Below are 21,737 nucleotides of genomic sequence, written 5' to 3'. Positions count from 1 at the left end.
CCATGAACCCCTAGGAGTGCTGGAATGTTATCAGGGAGTCATTGAAGTTAAAACTTGTTTTCTTTTACGCTAACACTAAGATGCAATTTACTCTTTTCGCTCTGTGGACATTTGCACTGCTGGTACAAAAACAATGATGGATAAAACTGTAGTCACTTAGCACAAATCAAGTCGATAGCGCCAACCTATACCCGGAGTCATTTTTTGCCAGTTTGGTTAAGAACGTAACTGCATATTATTTGGGTTTTAATTGGAATATTCCTGGTTATGAATAATATTGAGTTCCTTTCCACATATCCTTGATTACTAAGAAGACTGAATTCTTTTTCACATATTTGTAGACCATTTGGATTTCCTTATTTATAAACTGTCAATTCAAATCTTTTCCTCAGTTTTAATTATTTGTCCTTTTTACATTGACTCGTAGCTCTTTATGTCATATGTTCTTTAAGTCAGATATATTTGTTGCAAATAGATTTTCCCTACTTTTTGTATGCTTTTTGTTTGTTTGTTTCTTTATTTGTCATGTTAGCCAACATTCAGTGTAGTCTTGGCTTCAGGTGTAGGTTCCTACGATTCATCACTTACATCCAACACCCAGTGCTCATCCTAACAAGTGCCCTCCTCAATATCCATCAACCCATTTTCTCCACCTCCTCAACACCCCACCCCCATCAAACCTCAGTTTGTTCTCTGTATTTAGGAGTCTCTTATGGTTTGCCTCCCTCTCTGTATCTTATTTTTCCTTCCCTTCCCCTATGGTCTTCTGTTAAGTCTCTCAGATTCCACATATGAGTAAAATCATATGATATCTTTCCTTCTCTGACTGACTTATTTCACTTATACCCTCGAGTTCTATCCACCTTGTTGCAAATGGCAGGATTTCATTCTTTCTCATTGCCAAGCAGTATTCCATTGTATATATAAACCACACCTTCTTCACCCATTCATCAGTTGATGGACATTTGGCCTCTTTGCATAATTTGGTTATTGTTGATAGCACTGCTATAAACATTGAAATACATGTGCCCCTACAAATCAGCACTCCTCTACCCTTTGGATAAATTCCTAGCAGTGCTATTGTTGGGCCATAGGGTAATTCTATTTTTAATTTTTTAGGGAATCTCTACACTGTTTTCCAGAGTGGCTGCACCAGTTTGCATTCCCACCAACAGTGCAAGAGGATTCTCCTTTCTCCATATCCTCACCAACATCTGTTGTTTCCTGAGTTGTTAATTTTTAGCTTTGGATTCCGTGCCCCTCTTTCTCTCTGCCCCTCCCCCGTTTGCGCACACACACTCTCTCTCTAAAAGATAAACATTAAAATTTAAAATTTAAAAACAAACAACTTTGATTATAGTTAAAGAAATTAAATTATTTTTCCTTTAATTTTGGTTATAGTTTTAAAAGCTTTGTTGTAGATTATTTTCATAGATACACTTAATCAGGTTAGGGAAGTCCTTCTAAGTGCTAGCTTTTCTCCTAAATGAATGTTGAACTTCATGAAACCTGTTTCTGCATCTGTTGAGATGATAATGAGATTTTTACTTTCATCTGTTAACATGGAGGATCATATTATTTGAGTTTCTATTGTTAAAGCTACCTCCTATTTCCGAGATAAACGCAATGATGATGATATATTATCTTTTTTATATACATTGCTGAATTCAGTTCACTAATATTTCATGATTTTGCAGCTATGTTCATGATAATATTGACCTTTATACTTTTCCTTTCTGCTTATGCTGTCTCTGTCTGGTTTTGATATTGGATTGATGCTATGATAAAAGATACTTAAAATTTCATGCTTTAAATGTTTGTTGCTGCGTGTGCCTTGGTGGCACCAACTTGGTGCCTCGGTTAAGCATCCGACTCTTGATTTCGGCTCAGGTCATGATCTCACGATCAGCCCTGCTTATCGAGCCCTCCATGGGGGTCTGCACTGACAGTGGGGAGCCTTCTTGAGATTCTCTCCCTCTCTCTCTGTTCCTCCCCCACTTACGCTCTCCTCTCCCTCTCTCTCAAAATTAAATATTAAAATATTAAAAAACCTTTTTAAGAACTTTAAATGTTTATTGCTGGAAAAGAGAAAATGCATTCAGGAAAGTTCCCTCTTCATCTATACTCTGGAATCGTTTATGTAAATTTAGAATTAGTCATTCCTTGAAAGATTAGAACTCAGCAGTGAAGCCATGTGGGCCCGGGATTTTCCTCACGCTTAGATGTTTTATTTAATATTGTTTCTTTTTACTGGGAATAGGGCTATTCGCATATCCTATTGCTTCCTGAGTCCGTTTTAGTGATATTTTTCTAATAATTTGTCCATTTTCATCTAAAGTTTCATATTTGTTGGCCTAAAGTTGTTCATAATCTGATTACCATGTTAATGTCTACAATATCTGTCATTATGTACCCTTTTTGTTTCTGGAATTATTTGTGTCTTCTCTTTTCTCTTGATAATTTTTGCCAATTGGTTTTATTATTCTTTTCAAAGTCCGAAATTTTGCCTCGTTGAGCAATGTGAAATTGGACTGCAAATCTAATGAGAGCGGATACGAGATTTTCCAGAGATTTTTTTTTCACTGCTTTGTTTGGGTCTAATCCAACTCTCCTTGCACTTGGCTGGCCCCTCTGTGGATGTCTTCATCACCCTACTTAGGCTGACACCACGCCCCAGGCTACCTCACCCTTCTTGGGCTCCCATCTGACCACAGGTCTTCCTCCTACACAGATGTCCTCACTTCACTCGGGTTCTAACAGCTCAGGCTGGACTGCTCACATAGGCAGCTACCCTCTTCATTCTGTTTGAGTTCTGCTTCCCCATGTGGGACACATGCAGACACACGTACAGCCTGGCTCTGACAACCCACATCAAGCCACCCTCCTTGAGGATGCCCTCCTCATGCTGCTCAGACTGACGCCCCACATCAAGCTGCCGCTATGCACAGACCCCCTCCTCCCGTTCCACTCCAGCAGACAGCCCACACCAAGTCTTCTTTTGTGGGCGTGTGTGGGGTATGTCTTTTTCATGCTCCAACCCCTCACCAGGCTACCAAACCACATGGACACTTTCCTCGTCCCAACTTGGGCTGTAACACCACACGGCAGACTGTGCCTCCATGTGGTTGCCCTCCTCATCCTGCTTAGACTATGATGTCTAAGCTGGGCTACTCCCATCCATGGTCTCCATTTCACTTGAGCTCTGACATGCACACCAGACATCCTCCAGCACCGATGCTACTTTGCACTGCTCCACCTAATGGCTTTAGGACTGAATTATGCAGGAAGAGAAGGGAAGAGGAAGAGCTCAGATAACTATACCCAGAGGTATTTTTCCATGAAAGGTCTTAGTAACATAATGCAATATATGAGTGGACTGGATCATAACGTGAACATAGTCCTACTGTGGGTCTGTCAAAGGTTTGAAAGCCACTGACCTACAAAGGTTCTGGAATGATGGCATAGTAGCACCCCCCATTTAGTGTGTTATAGTTGTCTGGACTATCTCAAGATTCCCTGTCACCTGTGGACACCCCATCCAAACTGACATTCTTCCATGGCAACAGAGATACAGCTTTGATTCTAGTCCTACAACCTGGGTTCTAGTTCTGCCCCTCAACCTCTCACTAGCCATGTTATGTTACCTTATATATTAAAAATGCAGATGTTACACAATGCACTTCTCTCCCAAGGCATAATACGGGGTAGTACATGAAAAGCGCCTTGAAAACTACAATAAACACGATCACACTGACATCAAAGGAATGAATAAGTCCTTTACATGCAATGTAACTAAATATTTTTTTATTTAAGTAATCTACACCCAACGTGGGTCTCAAACCCACAGCCCCAAGATCAAGAACTGCACACTCCATCAACTGAGCCAGCCAGGCGCCCCTGTAACTAAATCATTAAACAGCTCTGTGAAATTCACATTTAATAGATGAAAAAACTAAAGCTCAAGGAGGTTAAGTGGATGAACCAGCATTTGAACCTAGATCTGTATACTCGACTCCACCATCACCAGTGGTATTTTTAAAGATTCAATTTTTAAGTCATCTCTACTCTCAATGTGGGGGTAGAACTCACAACTCTAAGACCAAGAGTTGCGTGGTCTTCTGAGCCAGCTAGAGGCCCCCTAAGTGGTACTTTAAAAATGTGCAAATAAGTTTGTTAAAAGCAGAGCATCTTTGTTCTGTTACGGACTTTGAATTATTTATACGGAGTACCAAATGTTTTTACCCTCTCCCCTTCAATGTCATAATCCTTGAAACCTTTGAATCCTGTGGTTTTTCCTCTTTTCTCTGCTAACATGCAAGGGTTTTGGACTGAGGCAACTTTGAAATAATGGTGGCACCTGGTGCAGGGTCCTGAGGTGGCATAGTCCTTTTCTTGGATGCAAAATGGCGGTCAACTTTAACGCCCTTGCATGTAGGTGATGGATAAACATGTTGAAAATGAACAAAGCACAGCCTGGTTAGATCTAGAACTCTGATAGCTTGGTGCGTGGGGGTAGTCAGCCAGGAGCAGCACCCCCTTTGCCCCCAGGTAGAGGGGCTATCAAGAAGGCAGACCTCAGGGCAGTCAACTTGGCATTTGCTGAAACTGTCCACAGATCTGCCTGAGGGACCTGAAGAGCTTATGCAGAGTTACTTCTGTGCAGTTGGACAAGGCCAGGCCAACCGAGGGCCTAGGGTACATGGGCTTGAGCTGTGCTCTTCACAAGAGTCCAGCTCCAATGTTCTATTTTTATTATTATTTTTTTAAGTTTATTTATTTTGAGAGAAAGAGCACAAGCAGGTGAGGGGCAGAGAGGAGAGACAACCTCAAGCAGGCTTAACACCACCCAGCAAGTAGCAGCATTCTCCCAACAGCCTCCAAAGTGAAAATTTGAGCAGCGGTGATTGTACCAGTCAAGGACAAGATGGGTGGGACAGGAGACGGACTGAGCTGCAGGGAACGAACAGCAGCAGAGGGAGTGTGCATCTTCCACCCAGATAAGCACAATGCTGCTCCCTGAAGACATGACAGCCAGTCTGTGCAGGGGTAGAAGGGGCTCTATCACTGCCATGGACGGGCCTGGGGTGAACCAGAGCAGCTGTGAACAAATAGTACAGGAACCCCGATTCTAGGCCCATTAAGCTTTTATTTCGTAGGAACAAAGATATGTGGGAAAGAAACTCCAAAAGGAAACGAGTACAAACAACAAAATGACACTAGGGTGGTGTGCCAGGTGGGTGGCACACTCCACAGTGGACCTGGTCATGCCCTGGTTTCTTGGATCTACATCTGTCCCGTCCCCAAGTGCCCATTACATAGGTGGAGGGTGCGGGCAGCAAGGTAGAAAGCTTCCCAACTTTATGCAAAGGAGATGAATGTACCGATCTTTTTTGTTTTTTTTTAATCTTTTTTTTAAATGTTTTTTGTTTGTTTTTTTTGAGAGAGAAATTGAAAGCATGAGCAGGGGAGAGACAGAGGATCCAAAGCACAATCCACGTTGACAGCAGTGAGCCCATGTGGGGCTCAAACTCATGAACCGCGAGATCATGACCTGAGCCAAAGCCAAGACGCTCAACTGACTGAGCCACCGAGGCACCCCGTACCGGTCTGTTCTGAGAGGACTCTTGGGGACAACTAACCCTCTGCCTCAAGAATGGAGGTAGACAGGTAAGAATGAGAGGCGCCTCGGTGTCACGGACAACCTGAAAGTAGTCACGGGCTCTCTGTGGCTGACAGAAACTATGCTCAAAATAGGACTGCAAGAGAAGTGACAGCTGGCCAGGGCAGCTTTGTATTTAATGGTAAACATGGCCAACCTTGTCAAATCAGGCCCCAGAACAGTGATAACCAGCACTGCAGTTTCTATTCACTTCAAAGGATCCTGATGATGATTAATCAGAAGCCATTACCCACTCCCCAGAGGATTTGCTTCTATACCCTTTGCTAGCAAAATCCTGTCCACTGCAAGCCCGGTCTTCTAGAGAATAGACTGTCAAGGGACAAGTAAAAACCCTGTCCTGCCCTCACACTTCCCATGTTATGATGGTTTCTACTGCAGCCCAAACATCTAAGAACAAGGTCCTTTGGTGGGCTAGGTAATCTAGTCCTTGATTGTCTCTGCATTATGCATCACATAACTCATCACTTTACTACAGGCTGCCTCCGGGACTGGGACCCGAGCTCGGATCACAGTGAGGTCTCCTGCAGGATGAAGGTGGGGCTGCTCCCCTGGTGGGCTGAACCTTCCTCAGGCACGGCCATGGCCTCCTTGTCTCTGCTATTCTTCAACATCCCATTACTCATCTTTTCTGGAAACGCAGGGGTATCCACCGAGAGATCCTGGAGAACACACAGACCAAAGGGAATGAGACACTGCTTTGATCCTTGCTGGAAGGGAGATCAGCAAGGGGCAGCGGGAGAGAAAGGGAGAAGCAAAGCACATGGTGAGCAGGGAGGCAGGAGAAAGGAAAGGCCAGCATGTTGGGCACCTCTCCGGGCTGAGACCCTTCTGTCCACCAAGCCAGCACTCCCCCATGGGTAGAAGCCGGGGGATTGCTGGGGGACGGTCCAGGTTCAGGCAAACAATCAGGTTTGCTGGGGAGAAAGGAAAGGGATGGAAGGAAACCTAGAAGGTCTGGTAATAATCTGGAGAGGTAAGGGAGGGTATAATCTGGGCAACATAACTGCTACCTGGCTGTAGCTTTTGCAGTGAAATCGCTTCTGACAAGACAGGGGCAGGAGATCAACAAGTCTTGAAAACACTGGGGAAATGGTCCGAGGGTTCAGGGTCCGGCCCCGCATTCCCCCTGAAGGCAAAGGCAAAGGCACTTCTGAGTCTCCTACTCAGTAGCCAGTGCACACCCAACAAGCCATCTGTTCTTGGGGCTCTGAGTTCTCAGCCCCTGCCAACCTCCCAGAGCTCAGCCAAGAAGTCTGACTGTTAGACACCCAGGAGCCCAGAGGGCAGGGTCCGTTCTACCCCAGAGTCCAGATTCCCTGATTAGTCTCCCTCAGCCTGTCTTGCTTCTCTGTGCCCCCATCCCACATGCCCTCACCAGTGAGCCAACTGACAATCAGGCCCACCACAATGACTGTGGTGGAGTTGTGAGCGCTGTACCATAAATACGACAAGGAGTAGAACCGTTGCAGTCCTGTAGGCCTGGGGAGAACAGGAATAAGGATAGTTAGCAATTTACTGACAGGGCATTCCTCAGGGACCTGGTTCCACCCACCTACACTGTCCTAGGGTCTTGGGACCCAACTCTCAACATTGCCCTGAGGACTCTGGTGGTCCATCCCTTAGCAAGGCCCCTGGGAAACCCCTCAAAAATGAGCTATTCTCCCCAAGTAGAAAGTGAGTGAACCCCAACTCACCTGGAGTGAGTGGTTGAGGGCATCAGTGTGGTCATGGCAACGGTGGTCAGGTTACTAGGCAGGGAAAAGCTGGATATATTAGAGGGAGAAGGTGCCACGCCAAAGGCCATCTTGGTCACTATGCTCCCAATGCCAATCCAGAAGGCCATGACAAGTCCAGCCAATAGGCCCACAATGGCACCCTGCCCAGAGACACAGCACATTCTCCAGTTATGATGCCAGCCCTAATAAACCTTCACACCAGTTCCCAGAACTCACGGGGAGAGCCTTGCCAAGCCATTCCCCAGGCCCACCCCTGTAAACGACTGTGGAGCCAGACGGTCACTCACAGGAGGGTTGGCACAAGGAAAGAACATCCCAAGACAGAAGAGTCCGAGCAGCGGCCCCCCAACCATGCCAAAGATGCTGAGTGCTGCCTGCGGAGGATAGGGTTGAAGAAAAAAATAACAGAGACTATTCAGACTCAGAGACCCCCCAGCCTCACCAATGTAGAGTACAGCCACCCGCCAATGGCTCAGCGCCCCCCTTGTCAGATCTGTGTCTTCTACGTGAAAATGTTAGAATGCAGGATTCCAGAAGGCATATGGGTAAGGAAATGTGCTGTGGGTTCTCCTCTGAGGCTAAAATAATCCCCAGATGTCTGAGCCAACAAGGACCTGGGAATGACTCTGGAGAAGGCTACTCACAGCTAAAGGTGGTCCATCAAAGACGAATTTTTGACACCCATCCCTATACCATTCCCTTCACATCAGTGGTATTCCTCAACTTCCCATCTCAATCACCTCCTTATCTCCCTTAACAATTGCTTTCTTTTCTGCATAGTCCTTACCTGCAGCACAGGTCCCATCTGAGAAGAAATATAGGCCATTCCCAGACAAAGTAGCCCATAGCCAAACGCTGGGGGAAAAAAAGGGAGAAAACAAGCAGAGGTAAGTAAACAGAACTAAAAGAAGAAAAAGCAGAGGAAAGCTCCTTCCCCAAACCGCTACCTCTGTGTCCCTGGAAACAGGGCATATTACCTCCTGCCCCAGCTCCAGGTCCCTCCCACCCGGTCCTCACGCTTATGGGACTCAGAGACCTTCCCAGGAAATGCCCTGAGATAATAAACAAGGTTGTGTGCTTCATGTGGCAAGCGCCAAGCCAAGGCTAAAGCCGGTGCCGTCAAGCAGACTGATTGATGACAGTGCTTCAGGTGTGTCTTAGAAAGAATACAACTGAAAAGATGAGGAAGCATAATCCCACCGAGGATTCTGGAAAGCATGATGGCCTGGACTTCAGAGAACTGAGGGAACCAGGGTCGGATCAGATCTTCCATCGTAACAGTTGCCAATGAATTAAAAGCAGAGGATATGGTGCTGAAAGAAGGAAGAAAAAGATGAACTGTGCTGACTCTGGGAGCTGAGAGGCAAAACCACCAGGGGCCCTACTAAGGGAGCAGCACTCTAAAGGCAGGAGAAAACATATGCAGCCAGAAGCCATCCTCACAGTTGGCAGCCGAGGAAGAGGCCTGGAAGGCAAGGACACCTGTCCTTTTCTGAGTGGGGTACAGGTTTTGATCAAGTAGAATCAATTCCTGGTGTCGTAAAAAGAAGAATCCTTCACCAAAAGGGGGGCATCTCCTGGAAGATGATATGCTCTCTCCTACACAGATAAGCTGTCCCTCATCATCCACAGATAAAAGGGCACATTGAGAAACTCAGAGAGATCCCCTCCTCCACCTGTCACCTTGTGTCAAGCAGGGATCAGCTGCACCAAGCCTGAGGAAAATGGTCAAAGAAGGTACCTGAGGGAACCACTGAAGAGGCAGGCAACAAAGAGCCCAGGCAGGCCCGGCAGGCCTTTCAGGAGATCCATCACAAAATACAGGACGAACTGCAGGCAGAGCAGAAGTGCACAGCTCTCTTGAGAGAGGAGCCCCTCCCCAGGGCAAGACATGTGAGAAGCCCCCTACATGTGCCCCCGCCAGCCTACGGAAACCCAGTGATTAAGAAGGGCGCTAAGCACTGAAGGTGACCCACAGGAAGTAGAAAAAAATGGGCTCTGGAGACAGAACACAGTTCGCACCCCAGCCATGCCCAATTAGCAGTGTGACGAGCATGTGGGCCACCCTGATGACTTTTTTCCATTCTATAAAATGAGGCTGTTGTGGGGATTAGACGAGACCGGGTACGTGACAGCTCCTAGCAAAGCGCATCACACGGTGCATAGTGGTGAGCCAATAAAGGTAGGTCCCCACCCCAGCAGGGTGAGCCCTGTGATTAGGTGATACTGGGAACTGGGACCCTCATGTGCCAGATTGTAGAATCCCACAGTGAAAAGCCACTTACATCCATTTCCTACCCAAGGTGGGAGTCCTTTCTGCAGCCAACCAGACACTCCTCTTGGGGGCCTAGGTTGGCCCTCATGGGCACAGAAGAGTGCCAGGGAGGCCTTCTCACCTGGTCAGGGGCTGCTTGAGCCTGCTGGGTGCTCATGGGATACTTCTGGTAATAGGCAAACATGACCAGGCCAATGAGACAGCTCATGCAGAGGACCACCTGCTGGCAAGGGAAGACTGCATAGCAGGAGCTGCAAGACACCAGTGCCAAGGAAACAGAGACTGTTAATAGACATCTTCAGGCATGTCCCCAAGTTCCAAAAGGCAAACCTGTATCCTGACCCCAATGGGTATGTTTGCGCTCTGGCATCATGCCCCCACCCAACTGCCCCGTAGAACAGGGTCCCACCATCTTCTCTAGCCCCTGCTCCCTGGTCTTCCTGTCCCTGCACTCACAGTATAGCAGCCTTCTCCGTGCGGGAACTGAGGTAGCGCTGCACCTGAGCCTGGTTCACCCCATACAAGGAGAGCATCATGAAGACACCCCCAAAAGCTAACGTCCAGAAAGTGTGCCGTACAAAAGGATCTGGATTCAGCCTGCAACAGATGTCAAATGGTCACTGTGGCATAGCCCCCAACAGTCTCAGCCTTCCTCGCACTCCTACAATGAGGGTCAGAGGAAAGCAGAGCACAGACGCTGCTGCAAGGGCCAAGGAGCTACCGAAGGCAAGAACTGGGTGGACACGAGAGACGGTGCAGCAAGATGGAGGAAGGGTTCTATCCCTCCAACCCACAGCCTCATTCCAAGTACCAAAAACATCCTGCCCCTCCTTACCCTCCAGCCAGATTCCTGTGATCACCCTCAATCTCTGCAGTGCCAGCTTCCCACCCATCTCAGTGATGCCACCTAAGGCTTATACAGCTTGTCCTCTGCTTACTGCAGCCCTGAGTTCAGGTTCTAGGATGGGCTCGGCTCAGAGGCACTACAGACCCCAGCCAGGGGAAGGGGTACACTTACTCAATCCCAGAGATGCGGCCATGCTGGGAAGCCACTTCCCACGCATTCCCCAAGCCGCCCACCCTGGTTGATCCCACAATGATAACCACCAGCTGCCCTAGGAACATGACCAGCGTCTGGAACACATCTGTCCAGATGACTGCCTTCAGACCACCCTGCAGGGAAAAGAAAGCATACCTGACACAGATGTCTTTAAAACCATCCACAAATTAAGACACCCGACCACCAGCAAGGGCACTATACCACCAGGGGCCTAATTCCCACCCCACCCTCTACCTTCAGTATGCCGTCCCCTCTCCTACGTCCCACTTCCCACCAAAGTCCTATCACATCTCCTACGTATTATTTCATCCCACTCTAAAACTCCATCCCATCTTCCCACCTACATTTTTACCTCATCCCTTCTTTTTCTTCCCATCTCCCCTCCTTACTTGACCTCTTCCCCTCTCTCTTTTAAGATTCACCACACTTACCAAAGCAGTGTAGATAGTACAGACAATGCCTAGGGTCAGCACTGACAGCCACAGATCAAAGCCAGTCACTGCAAACAAGTAAAAACCACAATTCTGTCTTTAGAAGAGGGTTTCCCAGAGACTAGAAAAAAACCCAGTAAGACATGAAACGTGCAGTCATCAAGGATGTAATAAATCATTCACTATAATCGAAAAAAAAGTTCAAACCCCACCAAAAGGTACTGATTAACCAATTCAGACGAGACATGGTAATGTCTGATTAGCTTTCAAGTGAGGTGAACCAAGGTGCTTCCACCTCCGGCAGAGACAAGCCAAGGGCCCATGCAGTGAAATAACTCCCCGGCCAAGGTCAGATTCTTTTCTGCACACTCTCCTCTACCTGCCCCTCCCAAAGGTGTTTTCCCAGCCTGCTGTGGCTGACAGCCAGGGGCTGTGACTCCTCACCTGCATTGAGGGCCAACGATGGTGCATAGAGCACAACCCCCATGTAGATCACCTGTCAGGTATGGAAAAGAGAATGTGAGGGGGAGGGGAAATGAGGGTGGGTACGGAAAGGAGAAAAGATGGACCTCAGCTCCTAATGGCCTCCCTTCATCTAGGCTCACTTTCCTTTCCCTTCTTCCAAATTTTAGTTTGCTGCCACCATACTGACTGTGCTGGAACCAGAAGGAATAGGAAACAGGATGCCTCTGGTGGCTTCAGGGACACTGACACCTTGCAGGACCTTTAATCCTGCCTGAGAGCAGAGGAAGCTCAGAGTGCTTCAGAATGCCTGAGTTTGGGTCCCCCTACCATATCCCAGGCTCAAATTCTACCTTCATTTCCACTTACCATCTGAAAGATGAAGGTCACGGTCCCACAAATCCGCACAGCCTTATTGAAGCGGAGCTCCAGATACTAGACAGAAATATGCAGATATAGATATATAATTGTAGACATCTTTATACATTTAAAGGCATTCCTCCCCACTCTACTCCCACAATTCACACACAGCATCCCTCAAGAAGTCCAGGAACATGAAGGAATATTCAACTCCTATCCACTCTGGGCCTCCATTCACAGTACCTTCCTTCTCTCCCCACTCCCACCTGACTTCACCCAGAAAGAACTTGGAAACACATGATGTGTCCCATCGCTCTAATTAGGCAGAAAAGGTCCAGGGGCCCAGATCCCTTGTATGTGCCCTCTTCTCCTTTCCATCTCTGACCCTGGTGGTCCTATGTGCTCCTCCCTTCCTCTCTGCTCACCTCATAGGCACTGGTGAGATGCAGGCGGTAGAAGACAGGGATGAAGACGTGTGCAGGGATCACCAGCCCCAGGAAATAGCAGCAGCCCAGGAACCAATACTGGGTCCCAAATCGGTAGATCTCGGACGGCACACCCAGAATGGCCACAGCTGACTGGAAGGTGGCCAGCAGCGACAGAGCCACAGGAAGACAGCCCATTTTGCGGTCTGCCATGAGCAGCTGGCCAACAGTATGCCGGCCCCAGCCACGAAAGGCATGGTAGAGCCCAATGGCAAGGGAAAGAACCAGCAGCAGGGCAAACACCACATAGTCCACAAGGGAGAAGGCAGATGTGACCACATCTGTGTCTGAGGCTGGAAGCAGGGGAGTAGAGGTGCTAACCCCCACACTCATCTTCACTGTGTCTGTGACCTACAGTCACTTGCTGCTCCTGGGCTCTGGGCTGCCACTCAGCTGGGCAACGGCAGGCGAGTGGCTACAACCTGGCTTCCGGCCACGATCTCACAGTCCTTCTCCTCCACCAAGTGACATTGTCCAAGGTGAGTTGCAAAGGAATCAGCTCCTAGTCAGGCCTATCTTGCCTTCATGCGCATCTGCCCTCAGGCCTGTATATCCAACAACCATCAAACTTGGACCAGCCAGTTCTGTACAGCCCTTGGAGATCTGGAGGTCCTGGTATGGTTTGGTAGGGGAGGAAAGAAGCAACAGAGTGAGACAGCCAGGAGACAACTATTTGGCTAAGACCGTTTTGGGCAGACACAGCTGAGAAATATAAAAACTTTCTTAGGTCTCCACCCCAGTAACAAAAGAAAAATCAACTCGAGCCCACATTTCTTCTCAAAAAATTTCCCTGCCCCCACCTGCAGGCACAGACCCAGTCACTACAATGTACTAAGCCAGCAGACCCCAACCTGGCGCCACAGCCCAGCAGGGAAGAAGAAATGGAGACCAATAACAGCATGGCTTCCTCTATTTCCCCTAGCCTCAGCCCCCACCTCCCATATTCCTAGTGTCAGCTTCCTAACAGGACGCCTTCTTAGCCCTGATCTCTAGTTAGATTACCTTCATGGAAGCCCAAACTCCATTCCAGGCATCCCCAGGCCAACCACTTTGCTCTCTCCTGCCACCCACCTCCCAGCTCTTCCCTGTAACACAACAGTCAATAGCAGATCTGGGAAGAGTGATAGAATTCAAAAGTGAGAGGGTAACATGCTGGAGCCAGTTCAACTTATGATTATAGAAAAGCAGATCAGCCAGGGAGCTGGGGCAAGGGCAGCTGGGGAGAGTGTTCCTATCCTCCTGAGGTAGACACCTACCTAGAGAAGTAATCCCTGTTCAGAGGCAGCGCTGCCTGGAGAAGCTGTGTGTGTCTAGAGCTGGGCAGAAGCTGAGAGTCTGGCTCTGTAAGTGGTGGAGGTGAAATCGGGAATTAGGGGTGAAGTGAAGTTCAGCAGTTATTTGTTCTGGCCGCTTTAAGGAACCAATGTGATCCAAATGGCCCTATCACCCTATGGCCCCCAAACTCTAGCTCAGTCCTAGAGATTCCAGAATGGGGAACAGGGAGCTCACATTCAACAGCATTCCTAGCTGGATTAGGCTTTTGCTGTAAGTCACACTTGGCACTGTGTGCTAAAGGGCATTACAAAGAAGGAGCTGAGAGAAATGGGAAAGTTGCTTTTCTGACTCCTGCACAAAAAAATACTAATCCTCAAGAATATAGCATTATCCTCAGAACAAGGACAAGATTATACACTTCAAAACTTAAAGGAATATTAAAAGATCACTATTACGACCCCTCGTTACCAACAAAGACACCGAGGCTCAGTGATTCAAGTGATCTTTCCAAAAACCACAGAGCTAATTATTGTCAGTCCAGATCAGAGCTCAAGTCTGGTGATTCCCATCCAGCCACTCTTCATTTATACCATAATGTCTTCAAAGAATATCTGTGAGATTCTCACTGATATGGAGAAAATACCACAGCATGTCAGATTTTTAGATAGCCTAAATGATGACAGGTAATGTTGTTTTCAGGATCTCTTTTTTACATTTTCTTAGTGAAGCATCTCACTTTTTGTACCCCAGCGGTATGCCGTGAACTTCAAAAACTCCAATAATGATAAATAAGGAAAAAGTAACCACTACTATCACTTTTAAAACACCATGCCCCAGTTTATGCACTTTACACAAACATTCTCTGATTCTCAAGGAAGCAGAGTTAGACAAGTTAAATAACTTGCCTAAGGTTACAGGGCACAATACAAAACAAAGGAGAAAGAAAGAGCACTAACTGCAAGTATGACAGGTGATTCACCTGGGGGGAGGGGGACATCCTTACTATTCCTAGAACCAGGGTAGGAGCAGAACATTAATTGCAGTCAGTCATTCGCAGAACAAAGTTTAGATTTAAACTAGTCTAGACACACATTAATATAACCTATGTCTTCTGTGCTTGCCCACTAGGAGAAAGATCAGCCTGGCTGTCTTACGGTTCTCCCACACTGTGTTCTTGGGCAGATGTTGCCTAGCTGGCAAGATACGGCCTTACACAGACCAAACCTGAACTCTGAACCTCGTGGACCCAACAAAGATAGGAAATCAGAGCCGGCAACTCTTGGATCACATGTTCTACGAGTCTCAAATGTTAGTTCCCAAAAAAGCGTTCCCACCAGGTCCCTCTGGTTTAACCTAAAGATTCCCTGCGGCTCCTCTTTGGCAAATTTGACTATGACAGAGGTGATGAAAAATACTAGGAGTAAGAGAGGGTGTCTGCTGTATGCAAATAAGAATGTGTAGCCTCTGTCTCCCTCTCTCTCTGTCCTGCTTGCTTTCTTCTCTCTCTCTCAAATAAGTAAACATTAAAAAAAAAAAAAAAAACAACATGTAGGGTTAGTGACAAAGATAGAGCGGTTACAGAAAGGAAAAAAGTCTCGGTATAGACTAGAACACAGACTTACAGAACTGGTGACCCTCTACTTCTGGGGTAAATTGGTGGAGTTTCTTGATAGAATTCTATTAGCACGAGGTGCAGAGAACCTTCCCAGAAGGCTGAAGAGAGGCAGGCAAGACAGGTAAAACCTGACCCAGTGAAGTGTTCCTTAGACAGGATTCTGATTCTAGGAACAGGAGAGTTAGTGGCTTTCCAAAAACTCTACACCATTGTAAAGCCCATGGACTCGCATCTGAGACAGTGGGAGCCAAAAGTAAGAGCTGAGTTGTGTCACTAAAACTGAAACACACAAGGCACAAATAGTGGACTGTGAGACCCCTTCTTAAAACTATAACACACACAGAAAGGGAAGAGAATCACTTACACCACCCTACCCCCCCCCCCCAACCCCTGCCTGCGCTGAACTGCCTGGACTCCTACAAAAGGCAAATGGGGCCACCGCAGGACCCACTGCCTTAAAAAGATTCCTTCAAAATCTGTCCTTGTGCCTAGAATTCCTCAAGGTCTGAAAGGGTTTAGTACCCTCATTAAAATGCTAATAACTACCAAAGCCTTAGAGAACGTGCCGCCAGCTGAAAGTAAATCCTTTTAGGAGAGTCCACGTGCCCGTGGATAAGTGCAAGGGAAGCCCGGGGGGCCACTCTAGAGGAGTCAGCTTTGATGAGCTTTTGCCTGGCCCTCAGCAAAGGCACCACGCAGTCCCTTCGGACGCGGGGCTCCCCAGGGCCACCCTCGGGGAGCGTTCGCCTTTCCCTTACCTCCGTGGCTCAGCCAGGGCTAAGAGAGTCCAGTCGTTTTTCTCGTGATCAGCATCAGCCCGTTTTTCTGGGAAGGGAAAGGAGATAAGAAGGCAGCGAAGCGCGTGTCCCGCCCCTCCCTCCTCACCAAGCTCCGACAGCCACGCGGTCTCCTGACTGAGGTGACGGGGCCAGGGTGCCCAGGGCGTCCCCAGGCTCATCTCCTCCCGCCGGGGTTTGCCCTTCACTCTTCGCTCCTCCATCACCCTTACCCTCTTTATTTGCTGGCTTCCCGCCTTCCCTCCACACGTGAGGTGGCTTAACCACTAGCACCACGAGGCTCGCAACTCAGATCTTCCCGCGCCTCCACGAGGGGGGCCGACTCGCCCCGCCCCTCCCTGCCTCGGCGCCACTCTCGGTAGCCTTTGGCACTGGCCCCCTGGCTCCAGCCCGCCCCATTTGCCGGGTCTCCACGGTTGAGTGCGGCGGCGGTGGCAAAGCCTGGCCTGCCACCTGCCGGCTGAGTGACAGCGGGGCCCGCCCCCTGGCCGCCTCGCGTGGCGCCGCCATGTTTACTGAGGGCGGCGGGAGCTGCAAGTCGCTGCGGTGACGCGACCTCGGCATCCGGAAGCGAGGAACGCGGAGCTGAGAGAGCGGCGGCTGGGAGGCCTTCGCTAACGGGGGAAAGGAGAGGGGGTTGGCCAGTCCTCTCTAACGGGGACTGGGACGCACTGAAAAGAGCTCTGACCTCCTCAACCCGCAGCAATCCCCCAGCCCGCTTCGGGCCGACTGGGCCACACCCGCGGAGGGCGGAGCCACACGCGCAAATCTCGCGAGGCGCTGAGAAGGACAAAGGGAGCGAAAAATGGCTCCTCGCGGGCCGGGTAGTCCTTCGAACCTGGTGCCTTGGGCAGCTGCCGTGCTCCTTGTTGTGGGCGCGAAAAGGGCCCTGGCGCTACCCGAGGTACAGAAACAAGTTAGAGGTCGGACTGCAGCATAGTTCCTGGGCAGCCTTGTTTCGCGCTCGCCCGCCCTGGTCTCTCGGCTCTCCCCAGCCCGCCGGTGGCGACGATTTCGTCCCTGAGGCTTCCCTCGCTGTAGCCCCGCCGGCTCCCGCTCCCGTGTACTCACGCTGCGTAGGTCCCCCAGTGACCTCGCCTTGCTGACGTGGACCTTTAAAATTTGATCTCCTTGCTCTTTTGAATAATTGTAAATTGTTCTTCTACCGACGAGTCCTCTGACTGTACTTCACCCTCGTCACGCGCGAATGCCGTATATCGTGCCCTGGCAGGACTGTACTTTCTGTAATGCTTGATGACTTCTTTGTATACCTGCAGTGCTTTTATACCTGGCCAAGCCGGGTCTGTCAGATTGAGAAGTCACTGGATAGGGCATAATAAATATTGTCGAATGGTGATCCTCGAAGACGAGGGCCTGTCCTGGGTGAGCTCTGGTACAGAAAGTCTCTAGTGTGCTGATTTGGCTCCTGGCTCTAGGCGAAGAAATGCATCTCCTAGTCAAACTTGACATAAAGATAGGACACGTACCTGCCCATTGTTAAAGGAATTTTGAAGAGTGTACTGGTAGTTAACTTTTGACCCCTGCTTGTTCTTGGTTTTTCTTTCTGGAATCCTAATCGTTTTCTCTCCTCTGCAGATATGCATCCAGTGTCCAGGGAGTGTGCGAAATTTGTCAGAAGTGGCGCTTTATTGTAAGCAGACACCGGAGCTAATGCTGCAGGCCCGCTGCTGCCTGAATCAGAAGGGCACCATCCTGGGGTGAGAGAAGACAACCCTGGATACTGGAAGAGTTCTGGAACTGGATTCTTAAAGGCTTACCTGATTGGCTATTGGGATAAATATTGGTGCCTATTTTGGAGTCATCCAAGCCATGATTCTCACACTTTAAAAAAAAATTTTTTTTAAGTTTGTTTATTTTGAGAGAGAGACAGAGAGTGAGCCAGGGAGGGGCAGAGAGAAGAGAGAATACCAAGCAGGCTCCACAGTGCATGGGGCTCGAACTCATGAACTGTGTGATTCTCATGCTTTTAAATGTGTTAGTAGCATTTTTAGCTAAACAACCCTGTTATTCTTCTATGCAGTTGAAACTGCATAGAAGTCATAATTTTTACCCACTTAAAAAAAAAAAAGGCTTTTATGGCTTTCTTTTAAAAGAAGCTTTGTTCTCGTTTGTTTTCAACTCTGGATTATTCACTGTGTGTCTCCATGAAATGACTCCCTTAGCCTCCAAGGCACGATGCTAACAGAATTTTCTTCCCTTCCAATTAATTCAAGTTTGTCTTTGAGGCAAATTCCTCTTTCATCCCTTATGAACATTAGTCTCTGTGTTTACTCCCTTTACGCTTTTGAGGCTCCACCTATTCTCATGACTTCAGCTATAACCACCACGCAGGTGTCTCCCAAAACTAGATCTCTTTTAGTATCCTTGGCCTTCTCTCCAAGCTGTACACATGGGCACCTCTAGCTTTCTATTAAGCATTTCCTTTTGAGAGCACCCTCACTTCAAAATCATAAATGTCATCTGTCTTCCATTCTCTTCCTCCTCTAATTACCTAAATACTTCCTTATAGGAAACTATCTGAAAACCATTTTTTCCCCATTATCCCTCCATTTTTAAAATTTAATTGTCTGTTGCCCTCAGGATAAAGTTCAAACCATAAACCACCAAGATTGGTTTCAATCCACCTTCCCAACATTTTTTCCCAATTATTTGTCCACTAAAATCCTTCACAAGGGTCTGGCTTCAGCCAGACTTGCCTACTTACAAAAGCATTCCACTTTTGTTTTCTTTGTTCAGGCCTCTCTCCTTACCTGAAATGTCCTTCCTCCACCAAATTAAAACATATTCATCCTTTAATTCCAGCATCTTCTGTGAATGCTCTCTACTACCAAATACCAGGGTAATATCTCATTTTTTTACTTCCTCTAATCCTTAGTGTTTGTACCACTTAAAATTATTTATATACTTTCCTGTGATTTCTTTCATATCATAATTTAATGTTTATATTGCTTTTAAATTTTTGGTTATGGTCTTCCTCTGCTATGTTGTAAGCCACTTGAAAGCTAAGATACTGAGGGTTTTCTTTTATTCTCCCAAGTTTTGCAGTTAGTAGGTACTCAGTAAATATTTGAAAAATAAAGGAACTAGCAATAGATAGTGAAGAAAAAAATAATGTGACATGGTCCTTAACATCCAATAATTTATCTCCAATCTATGGTAGAAATGCATTTGGAGGGGCACGTGGGTGCTCAGTAAGTTAAGCATCTGACTTCAGCTCAGGTCATGATCTCACTGTTAGTGGGTTCAAGCCCTGCATTGGGCTCTGTGCTAACAGCTCAGAGCCTGGAGTCTGCTCCAGATTCTGTGTCTCCTGCTCTCTCTGCCCCTACCCTACTTGCACTCTCTCTCTCTCTCTCAAAAATAAATAAACACTTAAAATTAAAGAAAAGAAAATGCACTTGGAAAAGACTTTCATTTATGTGACTTGCATTTTTTTTCCCGTTTGAAGGCCCTTTGTGAATCTGAGAATCATAATACAATGTGAGATTCACTAACCTAGACAAGAAACAAATTTCTTCCAATACATGTACAGATGCATAGGTATACTGATGAGAACAGCACCGTCCAATAAAACTTTCTGCTATGATGGAACTGGTCCATATCTGTACTTTCCAATACAGTAGTCACTGATCACAAGGGGAGTGGTTACTGAATACTTGAAATGTGGCTAGTGCAAATGAGAAACTGAATTTTTTTCACTTAACTTAAATAGCTACATGTAACTAATGGTGACAATGGGACAGTGCAGATTAAAACATATACCACAGCATCTAGTGTGTGGCCCTGAACACAGCCGTGTTCACTTAATATTATTAGCTGTAAAAGGGGTTGTATTAGTTTACCATGAATGAAGAAGAGAGACATAATTGTACTGATTATTTCCTCAGGCTGGATCTCCAGAACTGTTCTCTGAAGGACCCTGGTCCAAACTTTCCTCAGGCACATACTGCTGTCATCATGTAAGTGGTTGGTTATCCTCCCTCCAAAGGGCCAGTATGGTGAAAGGGTGATGGGAAAAGTCTTTAAGGATGAACTTCTAAAAAGATGTTTGAATATTAATGTCGAATGTGGGCAACTCAGAATAAGAACTGGATTGCCAGTCCAGGAAGATGTGTAAATGGAAGTAGAGTGTTTTCCTAGAGCACAGTGCTAACAACGTACGCTTTGCAGAGACCTGCAAGCAAACCCCCTCGAGGATGACTTGGCCAACATTTTCCGTGGCTTTACCCAGCTCCAGACTCTGTGAGTAAGGGTACAGGGTGTGGGAGAGAACCAAAAAGGGACAGTGCTGTGAGTGCAGCAATTTGGGGCTGTGTGTTATGACTGCCTGTGTTGTGTTCAGGATACTGCCACAAGATGTCAGCTGTCCTGGAGGTATTAATGCCTGGAATACTGTCACCTTTTATATGAACAACCAAACCTGTCAAGGACAAAGGAACCTTTGCAACAGCACGGGGGACCAAGGTATGTTGTCTCACTTCCATCCTTCTAGGAACTGCCTTTCTTCACGTCTACTCCCCATTTTAGGTCCAACAGTAAAGTTGTGTACGTGCCTCTTGTTCAAGTTTCTGAAGCTCTAACACCTTGAAAGGAAAGGTCATAAGATGCATTTTATTACTGTTGCTGTGTTGTGTTTATCTGAAATCTTCTTTCTTCTACTTTGACCTAGCAATAATTGAGAGAATGAATCTAAGTTGAAGCAGATATTCAAGAAATCTACATGATGAGATCCAGTGATTTTCTCTGTTTCTCTCTGGCTCCCAGAAATGTGTCCTGAGAATGGATCCTGTGTACCTGATGGTCCAGGTCTCTTGCAATGTGTCTGTGCTGACGGCTTCCATGGCTACAAGTGTATGCGCCAGGTGAGGAATTAGGCCTTCTTATTAGGAATAGGAGAAATGCATAAGGAAGAACCTCTTTGAAAGAAGAGCCATAAGACCAGAACTGATGCAAATCATCTAGAGAAGGAAACTCTAAGAGAATTGCCCTGGGTAAGGGGATTGGTATACTAGGAAAGAAATAGCTGTTAGGATGTAGTCCTTGATGAAACGCTGTATGAAGTTTTTTTGGTCTGTCATTCACAGGGCTCCTTCTCACTGCTTATGTTCTTCGGTATTCTGGGATCCACCACATTATCCGTCTCCATTCTGCTTTGGGGGACCCAACGCCGAAAAGCCAAGGCTTCATGAACTGCATAGTTCTTCCTACTGACTTAAAGATTATCTTGATCTGCCTTAGCCCAGCCAGGGAGATTTTCTACCTAGACAGGCATGGTGGCCAGCAGATCCTCCTCAAGGATGAAGCCGCCATTTGGCAGGAAGATGGGAAGTTGCATAACTTTGGGGTGTTGTGGACACTGCAGTCCAGGAGTGGACAAGGACCGGTGCCCCATTTGTGCTTGACTATAATAAACATCTTTACTTGTCGTTCTTTTTTTTGTTTTTTTAATTTTCTTATTTTTTAGGGAAAGACGTCGTGGATTTGTGTGTTTCTTGGAGTGGGAGAGAGTGCTTTGGACTAGTCGGTAGTTTTTCAGGTTT

The 21,737-nt window shown here is 47.3% G+C and overlaps 2 protein-coding genes across 12 annotated transcripts; one reads left to right on the top strand and one right to left on the bottom strand.

Annotated features, from left to right (window-relative positions):
- Positions 1-5,126: 5,126 nt before the first annotated feature.
- On the bottom strand, positions 5,127-17,702 carry SLC5A6 (solute carrier family 5 member 6). Of its 11 annotated transcripts, none has more exons than XM_006930413.5 (19): positions 17,248-17,702; positions 16,138-16,204; positions 15,387-15,545; positions 13,746-13,830; positions 12,430-13,101; positions 12,014-12,079; positions 11,627-11,678; positions 11,183-11,250; positions 10,710-10,864; positions 10,148-10,288; positions 9,813-9,942; positions 9,158-9,246; positions 8,617-8,729; positions 8,204-8,271; positions 7,704-7,790; positions 7,375-7,556; positions 7,056-7,159; positions 6,688-6,806; positions 5,127-6,339 (listed from the first exon to the last, which is right to left on the bottom strand). In XM_006930413.5, the coding sequence occupies exons 5-19, from the start codon at positions 12,820-12,822 to the stop codon at positions 6,187-6,189; spliced, it is 1,920 nt and encodes a 639-aa protein (XP_006930475.1). In that variant the 5' UTR covers positions 12,823-13,101; positions 13,746-13,830; positions 15,387-15,545; positions 16,138-16,204; positions 17,248-17,702; the 3' UTR covers positions 5,127-6,186. The 11 variants fall into 11 exon arrangements, with proteins under 11 accessions (XP_006930475.1, XP_006930473.1, XP_019683323.1 ...); XM_006930411.5 differs by lacking the exon at positions 17,248-17,702 and adding an exon at positions 16,389-16,568; XM_019827764.3 differs by lacking the exon at positions 15,387-15,545.
- ATRAID (all-trans retinoic acid induced differentiation factor) lies at positions 16,746-21,623 on the top strand. Its single transcript, XM_003984398.6, has 7 exons — positions 16,746-17,080; positions 17,773-17,894; positions 20,085-20,156; positions 20,368-20,439; positions 20,540-20,661; positions 20,962-21,059; positions 21,282-21,623. The coding sequence occupies exons 1-7, from the start codon at positions 16,982-16,984 to the stop codon at positions 21,384-21,386; spliced, it is 690 nt and encodes a 229-aa protein (XP_003984447.2). The 5' UTR covers positions 16,746-16,981; the 3' UTR covers positions 21,387-21,623.
- Positions 21,624-21,737: the final 114 nt, after the last annotated feature.

Source organism: Felis catus, chromosome A3 (genome assembly GCF_018350175.1).
Source record: "Felis catus isolate Fca126 chromosome A3, F.catus_Fca126_mat1.0, whole genome shotgun sequence".
Taxonomy (NCBI): domain Eukaryota; kingdom Metazoa; phylum Chordata; class Mammalia; order Carnivora; family Felidae; genus Felis; species Felis catus.
The sequence above is the reverse complement of the archived record's forward strand: the minus strand, read 5'-3'. Positions and strand labels throughout refer to the sequence as shown.